Below are 23209 nucleotides of genomic sequence, written 5' to 3' on the forward strand. Positions count from 1 at the left end.
ATTACTCACAGGACAACTGGAAGGTATAGTGTATGCCTTTCCAAATGGAACTTCCCTTCATATTTATCTTGTGATTTTGTAACTGGTTAAAGTATTTTGAAAACTAATAGCCTGAGGTATAGGGAGTGAATTTTATATAGGGTAATATCATATCCATCCACAGTAACTTCAGCAAAAGAACATGGAAACCCTGAAAGATCAGTGCACATGGTGCAGAATAATAATGTCTCAGAGACTGACGTGTTCCTTTGATCCAGTAGTAATTTGGGAGAATGCATTACAACCAAGAGATTTAGAGATTCTTTGAAAAATAGGAATCTGAAACTATTAAAAATCAAAGTTCGCAGTGCTTGCTAAGAGAAAATCCTTTATTTTGCTTAAGTGCTTATGTATTTTAAAAGGACATGAGTTAGAAGAGAATTATATCTTCAGCAACTTTCAATGTGTTTCCAATTCAGCCTTCCTTGTTCGGTGATATACAGAGAGCTCAGTCTAGATTACCTGAAATACCGAGTAAATTAAACCTCCAAAATACTACATTTAATGGCTGGTAATAAGCTCTATTTAACAATTATACAAAGTTAAAATTATAATTTAGTTGGGCACAACAATTAGAAAATAATTCTATGTGATGACTGAACAGCTGTATTTTATTGCTTAGTGTGAAAGGACTTTGTGAATTGTCTCGGAAATACATGATTCCGTCAAGGTATAAGTTCCACTTCGGTCATCTGAAGGAAGTTAAGAAACTGCCTTGCATGCAGTCTGCATTCAACTTCCCCCAATGTGTCACCCTCTGGGACAACTGAGAGTTAATACAGGCAGTGTTCACAGGAGGAATTGTTGTGTGAATCTTGGCATAAAGCCAAAGAGTGGATTTAATTTTTTTTTAATCTAAAAATAGCCACATGCATACCTAGGCAAGGCTATGTTATTCCTATCTAGGGGGGTAGTATATGATATAAGTATGGGCAGGGTGGTGGGGAGGGGAGGGGGGGGGGGGGGGGTGGTAGGTCATCATTGATCAGATTACACAGGTTCCTCCATAGAATAAAAAGCCATTTATTTTCAAAGTGGATTATGCCTCAATTACCACTATTCGGACATTTCTTTTTACAACTACCACACCTGATTAAAAAAATCCAGGTTTTTTGGAGGACAATTTTACTCACAAAACCTATAAGAGCATCCAAAGTGAAGCAAGCTTCATGGGAGGTACACCTATCAGAGCACAGTCAATGTGCACTCTTACCTGTCCAAAAACATGCCTTGAATAGCACTGCAACAGACCGGATTGCACTTTGATGATCATTTTACTGACTGAGAATGTTACAGGCCAACGTCGAGTCAAATCACAATCGAGAGCTCGTAAACATGTTCATCAATATTCTTTACCATGTTGGACAAGGAGAAAATAGATTGCAAATTTTAAGCTTTGGTTTTTATGCTTAGGTTTTTCGTGCTCCTTACATTACACAACGTTTTTTTAAAAAAGTACTGTTTTATGGGGGATAATGGGATAAGTATTCAAACAAATCTTCTTGAAGTCTAAAGAACCAAAACGTTAAGAGGGCATGCTGCTGTGCTCTACACACAAGTAGAATTGAGACATGGCACTGCCATCATTCAGTGGTTGTGGAGGGAGTACAATGGCTGAACTTTCAAACCAGGGATCACAACTAAAGACGGTTGCAGGAGAATACTGTCATGTGGAACTGAGCCAACAATATTTAGCCCTTGGATGCTTAGTCCTAGTAAAGTAGCAGCTCACACATATCCCAGAAAGGAAATCTCCTGTTAAACGTACCAGCGAGAATAGGTTTTGGTCTGTGGAAACAGGGTAATGACTGGTCTTAGCCACTACTTCGCAACAAGACTCCATGAGATCCTTCATTGTATAAATCCAGGATATCGTAATGATTCGAGTTAGTAAGAACAACGAGAACATAAATAGAAAAGGGGGAAATGAAAACGAGATATTGATTTCAAAGTTTAAAATGTTTTCCACTCTATTATACCAGTACATAAAAGAAATGAACTGTCTTCCTACAGTGCAATGGTTGAATGTATTGATGTATAAACAGCATTTTTTTTTTTCTACAGAGTTCTTTGTGGTCAGTTTTCAGATCCAGAATGCTTCGAGGGAAGAAACATACACCAATCATCTCTTTGACAGATAGCAGAAGTTAAAACATAACTCTGAATCGCTTTCATGGCTGGCATAGTATGACCACATTATTTGTTAAATAAGATTTTCTACAAAGATACAACATATAAAAACTGTTAAATATATAACTTTAGGTTTCTCAAAATACATTTAATGATCCTGTTTTCAACAAATGTTACTTTCTCCTCTAATTTGACTTTTTTTTGTGGTAGATGGTTGTTGGAAATGTGACACAGGCTGCAGGTGGCCAGACATGCTCATTGCAAATGCTATTTGACAGTAGCTACTTTTATGCTGGGAGAGGAAACAAGAGCTGCAAATGTTTCACATTTAGTTCTTTTTTTTCTGGTTGAAATACAACATGGCTTAAGAATGAGAAATAAGTCAGCCAAACTAAACAGGAGACGATGATGTCCTCCCAGCATGAGTTCATATGTGTCTCTTTTGTGACAGGGCATAGACTATTATTCTGTTTCCATGCTCCATTAGATCCTTTAGACATCTTACATCAGACCATCTTTCCCAACATCAGAAGTCCCTCTATTTTTTCAATAAAGACTTTACCCGAGCCAGTAATGATTTATTTCAGCACGATAAGCGGCTGAATTTAAATCCTTCAGGAGCCCACCACAATTGAAACCAGTAAAGATCATTCACAATGAAATAGTGTCCATTTTAATGTTTTCCTTTTGTTCTTTGGTCTATTGTTTAGTGAACAGGTAAAGATGAGGAAATAGATGTATAGATGTCAGAGAGAGTTACACACATTAAAGCACAGTGTCTTTGTTGTGGAGCCTTCGGTAACTCTTTATAGTGTCCCACCTGAGGCAAAGATTCACAACCTGTTAAGGGCTGATGCACATTGTTCAGTCTTCTGTAACAGGTTTTCTGAGCTGAAACATCTACTGGGTAGCAGAAAGTCCAACATTAGTTGAAAAATAGGGATGTGAATGCCAAACGTGGTCAATATTGCTGATGTCCAAGCATGGCTCTGTTGCCCCAGTTGTCCGAATAACAGAAAAACTTTTGCTCAAGTGTTGGAGGATGGGATTATGCTGTTTCGACTGGTGCAGAGAAAGAGAGAGTTGAGGAAATAACATACAACGGATGATAGTCCGCAGCGATAGAACTTGATTAGGGTAAGCAGTTCACACAGAGTTCTAAGCTGCTTCTGCAAGGATTCTTTGTTGATGCATTTGTCAGGAGACCTGTGAATCAATAAAAACAAATATGTGAACATTATGCTTTACAGTCATTGTCTACATCGCTTAATTAACTGCACAAACAATCTCATGGGCAGACATGAACTGCCTCAAAATTTCAACATGTCAAATAGGGTAGGATCAGTGGGCGGCACAGTAGCGCAGTGGGTAGCAGTGTTGCTTCACAGCGCCTGGGTCCCAGGTTCGATTCCTGGCTTGAGTCATTGTCTGTGCGGAGTCTGCACATTCTCCCCGTGTCTGTGTGGGTTTCCTCCGGGTGCTCCGGTTTCCTCCCACAAGTTCCGAAAGACGTGCTGATAGGTAATTTAGACATTCTAAATTCTCCCTCTGTGTACCCGAACATGCACTGGAACGTGGCGACTAGGGGATTTTCACAGTAACTTCATTGCAGTGTTAATGTAAGCCTACTTGTGACAATAAAAATTATTATCATTATTACCACACATCAAAAACTGCAAGACACAACCAACATTAAAAAGCACCCAAAGTAGTAAATAGCAAAAATGGTGCTGCAGTTAATTAAAACTCAGCTGTTTAGCTTTTGCGTTCTCTTATGGCTCTCATCGGCTAGATTTTACATCAACAGATCAGGAGAGCCCCACCACGTCCCATGCAAACATAAAAAGGGGCATGGTGACATTGTATTGAATTGGCAACATGACACCATAACATCACCATGTCAATCTCCCAAATTATAGTGGGTGAGCGGGTGTGCAAATCAACAGCAGCCTCCCCGCCCGCCCCCCCCCCCCCCCCCACCCACCTGCCACAAACATCCCCGCCTCCACCCCCTGGCCATTTTGAAATATACAATTAGCAAGCTATTAAGCTTGCTAACACCACAATCGTTTGCAATTTTTCATTCCATTTCAGGCATTGAAGTGAAAATGTCTGAGAGTGTTTTTCAATAGCTATGACAAGGAGGATAAGGGGTAGATGACCAGGCCTGTCACCAGGGCCATGGTAGTTTGTACCGGCTAGGAAAGGTGGCAAGAGTCGGAATGATTTTCTAAGTCATTTTTAAAAATCTGTTTTTTAGCCTTCAATAAAAAATGAAGACAGATTCTGTGAGCATGGGGGCTTTATCATTCTAGACATGACCAACCTCCTGTGCGCAGTGTCACACCTCTGCAAAATAACATCCCAACCTCCAGTGCCAACTGGGTGTGGCGTCTTCCTCTGCAAATTTAATTGTCCTCCTTCCTGCCAGGTATCCTGTCCCATCAACACAGTACAGCCACCAGGGATGGGAAAAACAGTGGCTCTGGAAGTCCTTCCCATTGACTGTAGCCCCACTGAACTCTCATGGCTTCCAATTCGGCATGTCAGTCACCCTCCCAGTCACTCCACTATTGCTGAAGCATTAAACCAAGCAAACTATCACACGCACCCCATAAGACTCCAGGTGTATGTTTCACATGACACATAAAACCCCAAAGCAGTGAACCATTTACTCCATGTTAGAGCATAAGCCACCTGTAGCTTTATTGGACCGTCAGAGTTAGTGGGGTTGAAAGCGAACTGATCAGGCAGTTTCTGTTCTGCCTCTCTCAAACCTGCTGAGAATTGTAAAATCCACTCCCAAGTTCTCTCGTGCTTTCATTTACACCTAAAATTCTCTTGGTAATCGATGCAATTTGTCATGAAAGCAAAGTTTCATGTACATTTCAACCTATAAATTACTTTCTCAAGCTCTAAAAACAGTTTTTATTTCTCAATTTACAAAAATCTGAATTCAAATTCTGAAACTTCCCTGGTGGGGTTTGAACTCATTTGCTGAATGAATAGTCCAGGGTTGAAAACTGGTTATATCGGCTTCCAACCAAGTGGCTTCATTCAAACCTTCAATGCTCACTGAAACTCACACTCAATTTCCCTGACCACGGGGACTATGGTTGAAGGTACCAGCAGAGTCTGCATGGGAAGGTGGTAAGTGTCATGTGAGAGTACCTTTACGAGATGGGTGTCTATCAAATAGCTGTAGTGGATATACCTTTAAGAAATGGGTATCAAATAGCTGCGGTGATGTCAGAGTGTGGGTGGAGCTGGGCTGTCTGTCTGCTTTACTTTTGTTTTTGAGCTGCCAGCTACAGTGTATTTTTGGTTTCATTTTCAGAGTTGGATAGCTGCAGGCAAAGCAATCAGCCATATAACGATCTCACTCTCTACAAGCGGCAGACTGTCTTCAGCTCATTTGAGAATTTCAAAGAAATACCTGTTTCTGTAGAGAATTTAAACCTGCTGTCTTTCTTTGAAAAGGGTTTAACATATGGATATTGCTAGGAAAGATTAAGGGTTACTTATAGAGTACTGTATTCTTTGGGGGAGTATTTGAGTTGATAGTTGCTAAGATGTTTACTGTGTGTTTATAAAATATTAACTGGATTCATAGAATAAATATTGTTTTGTTTTAAAAGTGCTTTAGAAATCTGTTGCATCACATCTGTTGCATCACACAAGAGTGGGCCCTTGTGCTCCCCATAACCGAAATCTATTAAAGGTTGTGGGTCAGGTGAACTCCAAGATACACTTTGGTGTTCTCTAAACCCTGGCCCATAACACAAGAGTCTGAGTGATTATTTTAAAGCCATTTTTTGAGATTGTTTGCATGCTTTCACAGATTACAATGGGGGGAGAAGAGAAAGTGGATGGACCAGTCCATGTCCTCCCTCCCTCCACAACCAAACTGAAGCTTCTGGCACATTAACTAACGATCCAGTCCATTTCATCGTTCAAACTGAAGGAATAGGACCACATAGAAAAATATGTTATAAAACAGTTGAAAAGAAAGGTCAAAAATATGTACTGAGTTCATCACTCCAAAGCTATAAAATGTTCTGCTAAAATGGGCTAGCCACTTGTGAAGTGCTGTGAGCTATATTGTTTTACTTTGGATCTATTTGTTACATGTGTTCTCTTTTATTAGCCACAGTGATCATAATATAGGAGTATTTTGTGTCTGAAAAGATGCAGTATATATGTGATGGAAGGAAAGTGTCAAATAGATTCAGAGAGCCAAAGATCCACAGCACAGAAAGAGTCTCTTCAGCCCATTGTGTCTGCACTGGTCATCAAGCACCTATCTATTCTAATCCCATTTTCCAGCTCTTGGTCCATAGCCTTGCATGCTATGACGTTTCAAGTGTTCAACTAAATGCTTTTTAAATGTGAGGGTTCCTGCTTCTACCACCCTTTCACGCAGTGAGTTCCAGATTTTCACCGTCTGGACGAAAATGTTCTTCCTCATATCCCCTGTAAATCCCCTGCCTCTGACCTTAAATCTATGCTCCCTGGTTATTGACCCCTCTACTGAGGGGAAAAGTTTCTTCCTTTCTACCCTATCCATGTCCCTCAATTTTGTACACCCCAAAGAGGTCGCCCCTCAGCCTTCTCTACTCTGAAGAAAACAATATTGCCCAACGCGTCTTTCTTCATAGCTGAAACGCTCCAACCCAGGAAATATCTTGTTGAATCTTCTCGACACACTCTCGAGTGCAATCACTTCCTTCCTGTGGTATAGTGACAGAACTGCACACAGCACTCGAGCTGTAGACTAACGAGCAATTTATACAGCTCCATCATAACCTCCCTGCTCTCATATTCTATGTCTCGGCTAATAAAGGCAAGTATGCCATATGGGTCAAACATAACATGTTTATACTGTACAAGCATTTTATTTAAAAGCCACTTCAATCAAATGTTTATTAATAAATCTGCTATGTTCCCAGAATATGCTCTTATCATTTTTTTTTTGTAAGTGTATGGTATCCCTGCGACAACTGAATTAAAGCACCACATTAACAAGGGGCTGCATGTTGTTGTGCTGAAGAAGTGGCAATTAAGTTGGTTCTTGAGCATCGAGTTATTTTCTGAATCGCAAAAGTAAATTAAACTCGGATTTAAAACAGCTAGAAAACAATTCTTCTTTCAAGATATTGCGGTCAATGGTGACTGAACCGCATTCGCAGGGCCAATTCAAAAAACGAAAATCAACCAGAACCAGTATAAATAAAATATATAAAATCTTCCATTGTTTTTCTAGACTAAGAAGTTCCTTAAAAAAAAACCTACCAGTCAAAGATCCTGCATGTGTCAAAGTCAGAACAATTTGAGCATCAGGATACAGGTTTAAGAAAGGAAGGAAACACTGGTATTATAAAGCCTCTGAAATATTGAACACAGCAATCGTAAATATATGAATCTTTGTTTTTCTGAAAAAGATTCTCAGCAGCTTCGTTTTTGCGAGAGATAAAATAGCAAGAGTCCTTCCTTGAGAGACTTCAATTGCATTATGCTAAATTATGGCATTATCAATGGACAGATATAAAATGGCAAATCTGCACTAACCGGTGACATAAATGCTTCTGTTGAAAAACAATGCGGAGAAAAACATGTTTTCTTTCTCTTTGTAATGAAAATTAATGAGATCATATTCCAACGCGCTGACTCTGCGGAATGCCATTTTGTTAGACACACGAGGAAAGCAGCAGCTAAACCCAATACATTTATAATAATCAGCTACAAGCCACTTGACCCCCATAAGTTTAAACTGGTCCATTGTCGAATGTGTGATGCCTACACAAATGACATAATAGCGGAGCAAAGCAAGCAGAGCTTTTTTGTGGGAATTAAACCAACCCACTGGTTTAATATTATAGAATTTACAGTGCAGAAGGAGGCCATTCGGCCCATCGAGTCTGCACCGGCTCTTGGAAAGAGCGCCCTACCCAAGGTCAACACCTCCACCCTATCCCCATAACCCAGTAAACCCCACCCAACACTAAGGGCAATTTTGGACACTAAGGGCAATTTACCATGGCCAATCCACCTAACCTGCACATCTTTGGACTGTGGGAGGAAACCGGAGCACCCGGAGGTTGCTGCATGTAGGGCGGGACTTCACCTGTCCATGTGGCACTACTGCTAACCTACACTCGCTTTCTGCACTGGTCCATCCATGGTGTTGGGATGACGCTCTGTAGGTTCCCATCATTCAACACAGCAATCCATACCGCTCAGAATATAGTATCGGTGGAAATTCCATTCACACAAGCTCAGAAGTAACATGCTCATCAAGATCCCCATTATTACCATGGAGGCCTTGAGGTCAGAGCCCTGGATGTGGTAATGATTGACTTAGCCCGGCTTCAAATATCAAAGTTACCAGGACCTTAGTAGGCTCAGGGTCAGCAGGAATTGCTGAGTGAGGTGGATCAACCTGTTCAACAGAGTCAGCCAGTCATCCAGTCTGTACCATCAGTGAAAGGAAGCATTGTCACTGCCTCAGTCTTAATCATAGAATCATAGAATTTACAGTGCAAAAGGAGGCCATTGGGCTCAGCGAGTCTGCACCGGCCCTTGGAAAGAGCACCCTACTTAAGCCCACACCACCACCCTATCCCCGTAACCCAATAACCCCACCTAACCTTTATGGACACGAAGGGCAATTTAGCATAGCCAATCCCCCTAACTTGCACATCTTTGGACTGTGGGAGGAAACCGGAGCACCCGGAGGAAACCCACGCAGACACGGAGAGAATGTGCAGACTCCGCACAGACAGTGACCCAAGCCAGGAATCGAACCTAGGGCCCTGGAGCTGTGAAGCAACTGTGCTAACCACTGTGCTACCGTGCTGTTCATGCTACGTGAATTTCCAGTTTGTCACAGAGGTTAGTCACTCCTCCTCCATCATGTCTGGATAGCTGATTCTATTGCAGGATCTATACACGGAATAGTGCTTGCTGAAACTTTTTAATTACACCCCATGATCCTAGATCTCCCTTACTTTCTCCATGTAGGTAGTGGCTTCCACACACTTGCTGTTAGTTGGAAAATTATGGTAGATCTTACATTTGTTGCTGCAGGAAGGTCTGGATGGGTGGAGGCTAGGGAGAGATTGACAAAGATATCATGGATAAAAAGATAAAGGGACTGGGAATGGTGGTGATTATGGCTGAGAAGAGTGCTGACAGTGGCACATTAAGAGATCAGCAATGTGTTAATGGCAGAACAATTGTAAGTAGTATGTCAAAATTTGAAACAGGGAACAGATGGCCCAAGGGGGGGGGGGGGGGGGGGTAGGGGGGGGGGGGGGGGAGGGGGATGGTGTAGGGGAAAAACAATATGGCAAGGGGGATGGAAAAATAAATCAATGGAAGAAATGAAAATATATTGATAGAAATAAAAATGGGGTGAAGGTGGAGGAGAGAGTTCACAGTCTGAAGTTGTTGAACTCAATGTTAAGTCCAGAAGGCTGTAACATGCCTAATTGGGAGATGAGGTGCTGTTCCTCTAGTTTGCATTTGCTTCACTGGAACACTGCAGCGGGCCGCGGAGGGACAAGTGGACATGAGAGTAAGGTGGTGAGTTGTAATGGCAAGCGGCAGGAATGTCTGGGTCCTGTGTTGCGAACGGACTGAAGGTGTTCAGCAAAGCGATCACCCATCCTGCATTCAATCTCTCCAATGTAAAGTAAACCACATTGGAAGCAGCAAATGCAATCGACCAGATTGAAGGAGGTGCGTGTGAATTATTGTCTCAGTGGTAAAGGGGCAGGTGTTGCATTTTCTGCGATTGCATGGGCAGGTGCAGTGGTGAAGTGTTGGGAGTGATGAAGGAGTAGACTAGGGTACCCCGAAGGGATTGTTCCTTGCGGAATGCTGAAAGAGGGAGTGAGGAGAAGATGTGTTTGGTGGTAGCATCATGCTGACGTTGGAGGAACTGGCGAAGGATGATCCTCTGAATGCAGAGGCTGGTGGGTTGAAAGGTGAGGTCAAGACGTTCTGCGACGGGGGAGGAAGGTGTGAGAGCAGAGGTGTGGGAGATGGGTTGGACATGGTTGAGAGCCCACAGTGTGTGGGAAACCATGATTAAGGAATAAAGAAGACAAGGAAGTAACAGCACTGTTTCGGAAAGTGGAATCATTGGAACAGATGTGGCGGAGATGTGAAGGAACCAAAAGAATGGGATGGAATCCTTCCAGGATGTGGATTGCGAAGAGCTGTAGTCGAGGTACCTAGGAGAGTCGGTGGGCTTGTAATGGATACTAGTGGACAATCCAGTCCCAGAAATGGAGATAGAGAGGTCAAGGAAGAGAAGGGAAGTTTTGGAAATGGACCATGTGAAGGGTGATAGAGGGGTGGAAATTGGAAGTGAAGTTGATGGATGTGATTTAACGGCCTCTTCGCGCCTGACTTGGTGTTGCAACAAGGCCATTGAATCTTGCGAGCGGCCTTTCGCGATAATCACGACACTTCACGAGATTCAATCGAACATCGCGAGACGTCACGATTTGGATCTCTCCCTCGCAGGTTGAGATCCAGACATGCATATTTAAATGAGCCTCATTTAAATATACATTTGCCAGATCCTCCCGGCGCCTGGGACCTAGCGTCCCCACCTGGGAGGCCTCGCCAGGGCGCCATTAGGTACTGGTCCACACAAACGTGGAACAGTCATAACGGCACTTCGAGGTGGTCTCCCAAGCCATTGGAGATCCCTGTGTGGTCGGGAGAGGGAAGCATGGCACCCTGAAACTCTTGGTGGCACCTTGGCACTGCCACTGGGCATAATGGCAGTGCCCATTTCCAGGGTGCCCAGTGGCAGTGGCAAGCTGGCAGGGAGACTGTCAGGGATCCAGGCTGGCCAAGGTGCCCAGGTGCCAGGTTACCCGTGTCAGCGGTCGTGCCCGGGGGGAGGGGGGTGAGGGGCATTGTACATAAGAGGTGGTGTAAGGGAGGGTTGAGGTCAGTGGGAAAGGCACATTAAGTGAAGAGGGGTGGTCCAGAGGCTGTGGTAGGGACGAGGTGGAAAAATCGGGGCTGCCTTTAAAAATGGGGCCCTGATCTGCGAGTAATCTTATTGTTAGAAATGACTAAAGTGTGGCCTCGTCGGCGTTCCTCGCTGTGGCTAAAAAAATTGGCAAAGTGCCATTGAATAGTAGGGTGCCATTGCGCTGTCGGTGCTGAGAAACTCCCTGCTAAACGCATCTGAAACCGGACATAGAATATTTTTCTTTGAATCGTGCCCGATAAATCTTTCCAGGTCCAGACGAGTACATGAAGCGGCTCTGATACAGGTGTTCATGTACCTAAAAGATTTGTGAGAGGGGGCCAGAGTAGGACTGGGACAAGGAATGTTTCCTATACCCATAAAGAGACAGGCAAACTGGTATTCATATGGATATCTGCCAACACTACAAGAGTTCTTCCTTTTAACGACCCTTTAACAGGGCAGAATAAGTTAACTGGACCTCCTTCACTTTTGTTTTCTACTCTATGATATTTGATGATTAGAAATGCTTAGAGCAGTGCAAAACAAGGGCAGTTGGTGAACACTTTCCCCAACATATCAACATTCTTTACTCGGATGCAAAGGAAGAGCTTGCATCATGCAGCACACTTTATGTTTCCACGACCTTTCAAAGCACTTCACCAATGCCAATAAACCCTGGGGCCAACTTACGCATAAGATAATCTCATTTTCTGCCATGCCATAAATGGTCAGATAAATTATTTTTAATGGGATTGATTGGAGGATAAATTATGGTAAAAATCTCCTGTTCATATTCAAATACTAATTGAATCTTTTATATCTACCTTTACAGGTAAAAGAAATGAAAACATCTTTGTTTAAGCCGAAGATTCCCGCCACGCCGCTCCGGCGCCGGGGTGCGATTCTCCGGCGACCGGAGATTCGTCACCAGTCGCGCGCGCACGGTCGACGCGGCGCCGGTCAGGGGCCGTTGAAAGAGGCCGCCGCGGCAATTCTCCGCGGTCGACCGGCCAAGTTCCCACTGAGTTCCGCCGGCGTGGTTCACATATGGTACCATCCGACGGGAGCTTGGACCCTCGGCTGCGGTGGTCGTCTTGGTGGTGGGGGGGGAGGGGGGGGGCGGGGGGGATCAGACTCTCGGGGGGGGGGCTTCCACGACGGCCAGGCCTGCGATCGGGGGTTACCGATCGGCAGGTGCTTGCGATCTGGGGGGGGGGCTACCTTCTTCCGTGCAGGCCCGCTGTGTCGCTATGCCATGTTGCACAGCGCCGGCGGAGAAATGGATGGTGCGCGCATGTGCGGACCCGCGCCGGCAGTGCAGGGCCGCGTATCGGCCCCACAGCTGGGTGAAGCATTCCGGCACTGTGCTGACCCCCTGTGGGCCACTGAATCGCTCGACCAAGAGGCCCGTTGACGCTGGCGTGAAACACTCTGGTATTTTCGCCGGCGTCAACAATTAGCCGGGATTTTGGAGAATCCCGGCCCTGACCTTTTCTTTATTTTGTAAACAAGTATTCCTGCTGAACACAGTGTAGAATCGTAAAATCATAGAATTATTACTGTGCTGAGGAGGCCATTCGGCCCATTGAGTCTGCACTGACCCTTTGAAAGAGCACCCTACCTAGGCCCACTCCCCCACCCTATCCCTGTCACCCCATAACCCCACTTAACACATCTTTGGACACTAAGGGACAATTTAGCATGACCAATCCATCTAACCTGCACATCTTTGGACTGTGGTAGGAAACTGGAGCACCCGGAGGAAACCCACGTAGACACAGGTAGAATGTACAAACTCCACACAGTGACTCAATGAGAGATCACGCGGCATTGTTTAGAACTCCTTTTTATGAGGAACTCCTGGCGGGGGGAATAGGCCTGGGCAGAGGGGGGCGGGGGGGGGGGGGAGGGGCTTGGCATTTGCGAGGCCTACAAGCCATTCTCCAATATTGCGTCTACCCAAACAGGGGCAACTACAGCTTTTGCCTGTCTGTCCCACAAAACACTTCAAGATAAACTTCCAGGTTATATGCTGAAGGTCATTTAAGTCCCTTTGGCTGTGAGCAGCCTTCAGCTGCACAGCTGAAGGCTGTTGCTAATCAGGAATGGCATTGTTAATTATGTGAGCACTTCACAGCTCTCAAGGTGCTTTCCCCTGGATACACGTGCCATGTCTCACTCGAATGTTATGGCTGAGCATTCCAATCAATCTGCAAGGCCTGTACACTTTGCCTGAACCGTGGGGGTGTCAGCATCACAGAGACAGCAGCCAACAATCAAACACTGAAGAGCTGGGCTTCAGTGCTGGGGATATCCCCCCAACAAGACGGTGAGTGTGTGGATCGGCGGAGGGAAGGGGGAGAGCGGGATTCTCCAGCACAACCGGATGACACTCTGAGGGAAGGCGGGACACATAAGGGTGGGGAAGCTTGGCGGATTTGAGGGCCCCAGGGGGGGAGCCCTAACTGGTTGTCGGACACTCTCTTTCTCCAATTCCTTACAGATAGCAGGATATATGGTATAGTCAACCCAGCAGCGGCAGCCCACACGGTGCATGTGGCAGCGCAGGCTGCCAGACACAGCAGTGTCGACGGAGGCTAAAGGTGGCACCCCATGCGCAGCGGTCAGCGACGCATCCTGCATACCTGGCCGCTCATCAGGCAGTGAAGAGACCCAGAGAGAGGCTATTACCATGTATATATAAGATCAGCCAGATACGAACCAACCAACAGAGAGAGAAGACCCGGTAAAGTCTGACTGGGCCCCTTTGTACATACACGCTATAAATAAATGTCTTCTTAATGTTACTCCTTTTTGCCTTTATTAAACTGGCGAGGAAGATAAACTGTCGACATGTTCCGCTGTCACCTATGCCATTTCTCTGTGACATTCTTTTTTAAAATAAATTTAGAGTACCCAATTATTTTTTCCAATTAAGGGGAATTTTTTTAGTGTGGCTAATCCGCCTATCCTGCACATCTTTGCGTTGTGAGGGTGAAACCCACGCAGACGCGGGGAGAATGTGCAAACTCCACACGGACAGTGACCCAGGGCCGGGATTCGAACCCGGGTCCTCAGCGCCGTAGGCAGCAATGCTAACCACTGTGCCACCGTGCTGCCCTCTCTGTGACATTCTAACACCTGGGACTAAGGTACAGAGTTGAGTCTTCACTGTGCCTTTGTTGGGTCGACGTGATGCTTTGACCTTACGGCTGAGTCGTGAACCAGCACTTGAATGCTTGCAAAGCCTTTTCTGTGCCAACAACATAACCGAAAATGTGCGCCAGACTGATATCATTAACGACCTGCGGTGCGCACAGATTCAACATTATTAGGGGCCTCACGTTTTCGGCAACACCGGGTACAGTAGCATTCGACCAGCTCATTGCACTGTGGGGAATCATTTCAACTCAACACCGTCCATAATTGTGCATCGGTACAGACTTAACACGGCGGAAAGATCAGAAGGGGAGTCAGTTGCCGGGCATATTTCCCAACTGCGGAAAATTGCAGAGTTTTGCAAATATGGGGCTGTGTTGGCAGGTATCCTTTGTGACTGTTTGGTATGCAGTATTAACAATCACGGCATACAAAAAAGGCTTCCAGGAGAAGCTTTCCATCATTCCTAGCATTCCATCAGATTTCTCTTTCACAGGAGAGTGTCACTCGGGGCTTACAGGAGCTTCAAGGTATGGAGGTTAATGTTGTTCGACTCCCCACTCACCGCTTTTCACTGGATAGGCCGGATTGCCGCGATGCAGCAGGCCCAAGTCTCGAGGACCTAAGCCAAGGTGCATGCCCTCCCCGGATACAGGCTGGGCCAACTCAGCCCTCTGTGACAAGTGCGGACTGCATGAGGGGCAGCATCTAGAACACTCGGGATGAGGCAGATGTAGGCTTCACACGCGGGCCCTTCATTTGGACGATCCCGAAGAAGCGGGAGAATAGTCCGGAATGCAGCTGAACTGCGTGGCTGCACCATGAGTGGCCCCGATTTGCAACCCCATATGAGTTAATAGCCACTCAATTCAGATGGAATTAGATACAGGTGCTGCCATCTCCATGGTACCCCAGCACGTGTTCGACCGGATCCAGCACGGAGTGAGTAAGATGCCGTTCGCTGATTCGGCTGCCCACGTCAGTAAGTATACCGAGGAGCGTGTGTCGATTGTGGGCTCCACACTCACCCCGGTGGTTTACGCGTGTCAGTCTTTGGGTCTTCGCCTTATCATGGTGCAGGACAATGGTCCCGACCTGCTGCGTCAGGATTAGCTGCAACACTTGCAGCTCGACTGGTAACGTATCCTCCAGGTCGAAACAGACGGTTTCTATGCAGTTTTGCAGATATTCCCCAATATTTTTAGGCCCAGCTTTGGGAAAATAAAAGTGGCCTTAGCGAAAATTCATGTGGATCCGTGGGATCAGCCTTGTTTTTTGCGTGCTCGACCAGTCCCCTCAGCAATTGTGAGCAAGGTCCAAAGATGTGCAGGTTAGGTGGATTGGCCATGCTAAATTGCCCTTAGTGTCCAAAAAGTTTAGGTGGGGTTACTGGGTTCCAGGGAAAGGGTGGAAGCGTGGGCTTAAGTATGGTGCTCTTTCCAAGGGCTGGTGCAGACTCGATGAGCCGAATGGCCTCCTTCTACACTGTAAAGTCTAAGATTCTATGTCGAAGCTGAGCTCCAGTGGTTACAAAGCCACGGGATCATTCAGCTGGTTCATTTTGCCGACTGGGCGGCACCGGTGGTCCCGTTCATAAACCTGGACCAGACTGCCCGTCTCTGCGGAGATTACAAATTCACCGTAAATATGGCTTCTCTTTTGGACCGCTACCCAATCCCTCATATCAAAGACCTGTACGCCACACTGGCAGGTGGCTCCACCTTCACAAAATTGGATATGAGCAATGCTTATTTACGTTCAAACTGCATGAAAATACATTATGATCAGCACCCATAAGGGCTTATATGAGTATGCCCGTCTTTCATTCGGCATCTCTTTGGCTTGCGCCCTGTTTCAATGAGTCATGGGGGGTATTTTGCGAGGTCTCCTGCAGGTTGCTGCACATCTTGACGATATGTTAATTATGGGAGCGATGGAGAAGGAGCACCTCAAAAACTTTGAGGCAGTTTTACAGCAGTTTTCGGAATGTGGCTGAAGGATCCCGAGGCTTTGTAACCACGGAGCTCAGCTTCAAAACAGAATCATAGAATTCACAGTGCAGAAGGAGGTCAGTCGGCCCCTCGAGTCTGCACCAGCCCTGCTTAAAGCAAAGTGCATCTTCAATACGAAGGATGTGGTATATTTAGGCTAATCGGGTGGACTGGGATGGCCTATACCCAGTCACCGGCCAAGTACAGGCTATAACGATGACCCCCGCACCGCGTGATACTACAGAACTTCGCTCCTTCTTGGGCCTGATAAATTATTATGGCCGTTTTATATCGAATTTGACAACAATCCTGGCCCCTCCATTTTCTTCTGCAGAAGAACTGATCCTGGGTTTGGTGCGCTGACCAGGAAACCATATTTCATTTGGTAAAATGGACTTTGGTTTTTTCAAAGTCCTCACTCATTTTGACCCCGTTCAACCCCTTTATTTTACCTGCGACTCACCGCCGTACTGAATTGGTGCCGTCCCTTCCCATCACATGGGTGATGGCCAGGACCGCCCAAGAGCTTTTGCCTCTAGGACATTAACAGCTGCTGAACGCAATCATGTCCATATTGAAAAAGGTCTAGCGGTTGTCTTCGGAGTTAAACGCTTCCACCAATACATTTACGGCTGCCATTTAAAAAATTATATCAGATCTTAAGCCGCTGCCTGGCCTCGTTCGTGGGGATAAGGCAGTGTCACTAATTGTGTCAGTCTGGATTCAGAGGTTGGCTCTATTATTGGCTGCATACCAACACTCTTTCGAATTCCCTCCAGGAACGTTGATTACAAATGCCGATGCATTAAGTCGACTCCCGTTGCCGATCTTGGTGGATCCGCCCACGGCCGACGAGATCATGGCGCTCCTCAATTTCATGGACACCTTTCCAGTGACGGCTACTTGTATCCGCGATTGGACACATTACGATCCGGTGTTAGCTAAGGTGTGACATTTGGTTTTATGCAGTGGGCTACAGTCACAGCTTCCAGTGGAGTTGAAGACTTTTCCGACCAAGATGTCGGAACTAACTGTTGAAGATGGGGTCCTCCTGCGGGGTACATGAGGCATCACACCTGCGAAAGGCCAACTATTAGTTTTGAAAGACCTTCATGCAGCTCATCCGGATGTTTCCAAAATGAAAATCCTGCCAAGGAATTAGGTCTGATCTCCTGGCATCGATGGGGACATTGAGCTTGTGGCCCTGTGCTGCCTTGTGTGTCAGCCCCATCAGATGCCTCTGGCAGCAGCGCCTTTGTACCCATGGGCGTGGCCTGGACGTCTCTGGGCCCGCGCTCACGCATATTTCGCTGGCACGTTCTTGGGTTCCATGTTCCCCATTTTGTTGTATGCGCACTCAAAGTAGCTTGAGGTCCACAAAATGACGTCCATCACCTCTCGAGCAACCATTGAATGGCTACGCCCATCCTTTTCTGCTCATGGATTACCGGAGATACTTGTTACGGACATCAGAGCCTCATTTACTGGTGAGGAGTTTGCTGCTTTCACAAAGGCGAATGGCATCCACCATGTTCGCACTGCGCCCTAACATCCGGTGTCGAATGCATTGGCGGAATGTGCCATACAAACAGTGAAACAGGTCCTTAAGGAACAAACCACAGGTTCAATGGATACCAGGCTGGCACGCTTCCTCTTCTTGTATAGGACAACTATTTGGGCTGTTCAAGTGTTGTCCCTGGCTAAAATGTTGCTGGGTCGGACTTTACTGGGCCATACTTGGTTTTGTTTGCACCTATCTGACAAAGGGCCAAAGGTGCACCACATGCAGGAACTTCAAGTGGCCCGAATAGACTTTGTCTTCAATGATGTTTTGCACCTGGCCAGGCGGTCAGCGTTCGCAATTTTGTTGAAGGTCCACGTTGGTTTCCTTGGGTCGTCATTTGCCAAACCGGACCCGTTTCATACCAGATCCATGTTTGAGGTGAGCTAATGAAGCATCACTTCGAACATCTTCGCAGTCGACAGTCTTCCACTGTGGAGGTTCCTCGGGGGCCATCTACCCCACTCCAGCTTGCCTCATGGACGGCTCCTCTGGGGCACTCTGCCTTGATCTTGCTGGTTGCTCTGGTTCTTCAGTCTGCACACCCGACTACATTGTTTTCTTTTCGTAATACCAAAATGCCTGATGTTTGGGTGCCCGATTCCGATATGGAGACACAACCCTCTGCGGTCTCTGATTCGGATATCGTCGTTCGTCTGCCATCGGAGAGCGCTCCACCTCGGTGGTCAAGCCGTAAGCATTATACTCCAGCTGATCCGGTCCCACCAACAGCCAATGATGTACCAAGACAAATGCGTCTGCTTCACCCATCGCCCAATAGGGCTCCGTTTTTTCTGAGTCTTCCTCGTCGTCGGTAGTTTTACTTTCTTCTTCTTCTTCGTCCTCAACGTTACCTTTGGGGGTCTTCAGACTTTAGGGGAGGAGGAGTGTAATAACCTGCACGGAGCACATGGGGCTTGCTTGATTGTTTTCTGAGGCTCGAGGAGGATGAGCTCCCCGCTAACTATGGGGTGATTACCATGTGTATATAAGGTCGGTCAGATAGGAAATGACCGACCGAGATAGAGGGCCCAGTAAAGTCTGACCGGGTCTCTCTGTACATTAAATATGTTCTGAAAAACGTCTTCTTAATGTTAATCGTCTGACTCCTTTCACCTTTATTAAAGGGACATCCTGAGATCACGAAAAGTGCTGTACAAATGACAAGTCTTCTTTCTTGTCGGTTGTTTGCTGCAGAGGGTTAGAGATTGGAAAGTACCAAACAGTAAGCACCAACAGTAAAAGTTAAGGGTGATACGATTGATGGACTGTGATGGGGCTGCCACTATCCATTCCAGAAACATACCGGATTTTTGTGAGAACACCTATTTATAAAATAAAGGCAGAGGCCTGAATTATTTATTTTTGCTTTAACAAAAATCTTGATCATACTCTATTTAGCATATTTTACCGAGAGAAAAAACCCTGTGAACCTTGTCTAGGTTGGCAGAGCCCCCTTGTGTTGCTTTGTGAAATCCTATTTCATTTTTATAAATATGGATTAATACAAATAATGGAATTTGACAAGGTACAATAAGCTATCTCAACTCTTCGTGGATCGTGAAGGCAAATTAATTGATATGTTCCCAATGGCACTGGAAGCTACTAATTCCCTTTTTCCGTATGTCCCTGCCCTTCTAGTTCTGTCATTTTGCAAAATATGATTGGCAAAGATAGATCAATGCAAGCAATATTTTTTTGGAGCACTATAATTCCCATAAATTCCCATAAACCTTTTAAATAGCTTACATTTTTAAAGAATAAAGTATGAAGTTACGTGGCTTAGTACAATAATACGTAAACAGTAAATATTAGATTATACACTTTACGGCATTTCTTTTTCTGCTTTTGTTTTGATAGTTGACCATGCATGAAAGAAAAAAAATCAATTCTAGGCCTCTGACAATTTTAGATTCATTACAGGGAAGTCAGCAGTAATGTTAGGCACACTGACAGGGCTTAAACAATGCACCCACAATCCCAAATTCTGAAAGGCATCCTCCATTGCACCAAGTGACACAAAGCATAGTGGCCACAGCTATCAGCCGTTTCCTGTCCAAAACCCCTGGAAAATCGAGACCAGGATTGAGTGAATCACATGGCTGACTAAAAGATCAATACATTCATCAGTAAATTCCCTCAGTTTTGAATAACCCCTCTTTTAAAATACGTTAGTGCTTGGAATGTAACCATGTTTATTATAACTTTTTTCAGTGATGAGGAAACAACCGTATAAAAAATCTTTATTAATTCTGCGTAGTTCCCAAGTATAGTCTCCTACCGGGAGCATACAAAATAAGATGGAGAATTGTAATATTTTGAAGCTGTAATGGCATTTGAATAGCAGCATCTGTGGCAAATCTGCACTGTATCATTCTTAGTTTCTGTGGTGTGCTGTGCACAGCACAAGCAAATTGCAGGAGCCACCAGCTGGGACAGCAGAATGTTTAGTCAAGGGAAGGGAATAATGATGAACCTGCTTGTTTGCTTTCTATATATGAGAATTTTTTTTTCAGCTTTTAATAAGGTGGCAGTTTTAAAATAAAAGAAGCAATGTTGGCCTGACCTGGACAGGAAAATGATGCAAAATTGAGGGCATTGCAGTGCCGTCCACTGAAACGATTTTCAGTAACTCACATGCCATTGATTGAACAATGAAAACAGTAGGGATAATCACACCTACAAATAATAAATCCCCAATAATGACACCAGGGCAGATGGTCCTTCTGCGGATATGAACGTAAATATATTAAATTGATAAGAAAATAGCACTGCTGCTTTCACCAATGTTGGTTTGCAATCCGATTATGCTGATCCTGGAGAATGGGCAGCACGGTAGCATTGTGGATAGCACAAATGCTTCACAGCTCCAAGGTCCCAGGTTCGATTCCAGCTTGGGTCACTGGCTGTGCGGAGGTCTGCACATCCTCCCCGTGTGTGCGTGGATTTCCTCCGGGTGCTCCGGTTTCCTCCCACAGTCCAAAGATGTGCAGGTTAGGTGGATTGGCCATGCTAAATTGCCCATAGTGTCCAAAATTGCCCTTAGTGGTCATAGAATTTCATAGAATTTACAGTGCAGAAGGAGGCCATTTGGCCCATCGAGTCTGCACTGGCTCTTGGAAAGAGCACCCTACCCAAGGTCAACACCTCCACCCTGTCCCCATAACCCAGTAACCCCACGCAACAGCACGGTAGCATTGTGGATAGCACAATTGCTTCACAGCTCCAGAGTCCCAGGTTCGATTCCGACTTGGGTCACTGTCTGTGTGTAGTCTGCACATCCTCCCCGTGTGTGCGTGGGTTTCCTCCGGGTGCTCCGGTTTCCTCCCACAGTCCAAAGATGTCCAGGTTAGGTGGATTGGCCATGATAAATTGCCCTTAGTGTCCAAAATTGCCCTTAGTGTTGGGTGGGGTTACTGGGTTACAGGGTTACTGGGTTATGGGGATAGGGTGGAGGTGTTGACCTTGGGTAGGGTGCTCTTTCCAAGCGCCAGTGCAGACTCGATGGGCCAAATGGTCTCCTTCTGCACTGTAAATTCTATGAAATGAATTTTGTCAAATTTCAATTAGTATCTCACTAGAGATAGCGAGAAAGTAGCTCACAATTAGGATTTTGTAGATCTCAGCTACCAGCTCTCTAGCCACGATATAAGCTTTCTGAAAATGCGAGTAGATGTGCCACCATGTGCAAATATGTGTTCAACAGTGAAAGAATGTCATTGTCATCAATATCACATCACTTGATCACATCAAGCTCACCCTGCTGTGTTACTGTCAGTGTGTATTGCAATAAATGCATCACTGTATGCCTGCAGTATGTGTCCTTAGGGACCATTCTTTGCTCTGAGTTGTTTTTTAATTAAGGGGCAATTTAGTGCGGCCAATCCACCCAATCTGCACATCTTTGGGTTGTGGGGGTGAGACCCACGCACATACGGGAAGAATGTGAAAACTCCACACGGACAGTGACCCGTGTCCGGGATTGAACCCGGGTCCTCGGCGCTGTGAGGCAGCAGTGCTAACCACTGCACCACCGAGCTGCCCAGTCTTTGCTCTGAGTTGATCTTCGGGAGAAATAAGTCACTTGAATCTGTTCCCTTCACCCAAAATAAGGGAAACATAAATGAAAACGGAACATGGACTTAAGTTAAATATTTTAGTCACAGGTATGATGTGATTAATGCATTCATTAAAGTTTGGCCGGATGCTGCAAAACACTAGAAAATAACATTAAGTGTTATTAAGACTGTATTCCGCAGCACCAATTTAAGGAACACATTCAAATGCAAACCTATCCCATCCACTCAATATCAGATTGATGATTTAGAGAAGGAATGAGGGTTTGGACATGTTGTCTAACTAATGAGTGCTTGTTTCTTTTACTGCACCAATATTTGAATACTTCTACTGGTAGATGACAATAAATATATTGGAGACAAGCCTTGACTATTGTTGAAAAAAGTAAGTGATGCTTAAGAAATAAAATTGATGTCAATCTGTCATAATATGTAAATGAAGAATAAATATATAATCTGCATCGACACATACTCTTCGGAATGTACTGAAAAGGAATCAAAAGAAGTACAACAACTTTGACCCTGTTCTCCTCCTTATCCTCGATCATAACTTTCGTTAGTGATTAGTTTGTTTGTGAAATGTCTCCATGTGGCCTGAGCTAAATTCCTAGCAGACAGCAATTCTCAGCACAACTGATTCAGCTCTGAGGAACTGAAGAAGTGGAGAATGGGAAATACGTGCAATAATGTGACTGGTCCTTGGAGGGTAGGCTTTGGAATGCATTATCAGGGCCATGCCGGGGCACCTAGCCTAGCAACACTGCTGACCTGCACCAGACCTGATTTAAGTGCAGTACTAACCACTGTTCCCCGACAGTGGAGCAATGTCCAGTCCTCCAGCGCTGTATCAAACCCCAGCCTATAAGCAAAAAGGCAGAGTGTCAGGTCATTTTTTTTTTAAACTGTTACATAAAATATGCTAAATGATTTGGGCATAAGAATTTAAGGTCAAAAATACATTAACAGCTTGCTGTCCTTTCAAGGACAGTGAAATTCAGTAATGTACCTGTTGAGACACTGTGGCCCAATACCATGTGCGAGCTAAATGCTGAATAACTGCTAACCACTATTGCAATGCATTCTTACCTTGCCCCAACAATGAATTTATGGTTGACCTTATGGAGGCACGTTGCAGATGGAATGTAATGAATTTGAGGAACAAATGAACTTGTGTTGATGGCAGGCGCCAGGATACAGCAGTGACAGTATCATTAGTCAACTCCCCACAGGTAGAGTCATTGCTATTTATCACCGAACT

At 45.2% G+C, this 23209-nt stretch overlaps 1 protein-coding gene across 3 annotated transcripts in view; it reads right to left on the reverse strand.

Annotated features, from left to right (window-relative positions):
* Nucleotides 1-354: 354 nt before the first annotated feature.
* The window catches only part of LOC140388005 (chemokine-like protein TAFA-5), a 1047435-nt gene continuing 1024580 nt past the window's right edge, over nt 355-23209 (reverse strand). For 2 of the 3 annotated variants that reach the window (XR_011934057.1, XM_072471457.1), the window contains one exon: nt 355-3375. Coding sequence is in view for 2 of the 3 variants with exons in the window: in XM_072471457.1 (XP_072327558.1) it covers nt 3367-3375 (9 nt within the window). In the remaining variant the exon portion in view is untranslated. Of the gene's footprint in view, nt 3376-22752; nt 22811-23209 lie in introns of all 3 variants that reach the window. The other variant, XM_072471456.1, reaches the window with a different exon arrangement.

This window comes from Scyliorhinus torazame, chromosome 13 (assembly GCF_047496885.1).
Source record: "Scyliorhinus torazame isolate Kashiwa2021f chromosome 13, sScyTor2.1, whole genome shotgun sequence".
NCBI lineage: Eukaryota > Metazoa > Chordata > Chondrichthyes > Carcharhiniformes > Scyliorhinidae > Scyliorhinus > Scyliorhinus torazame.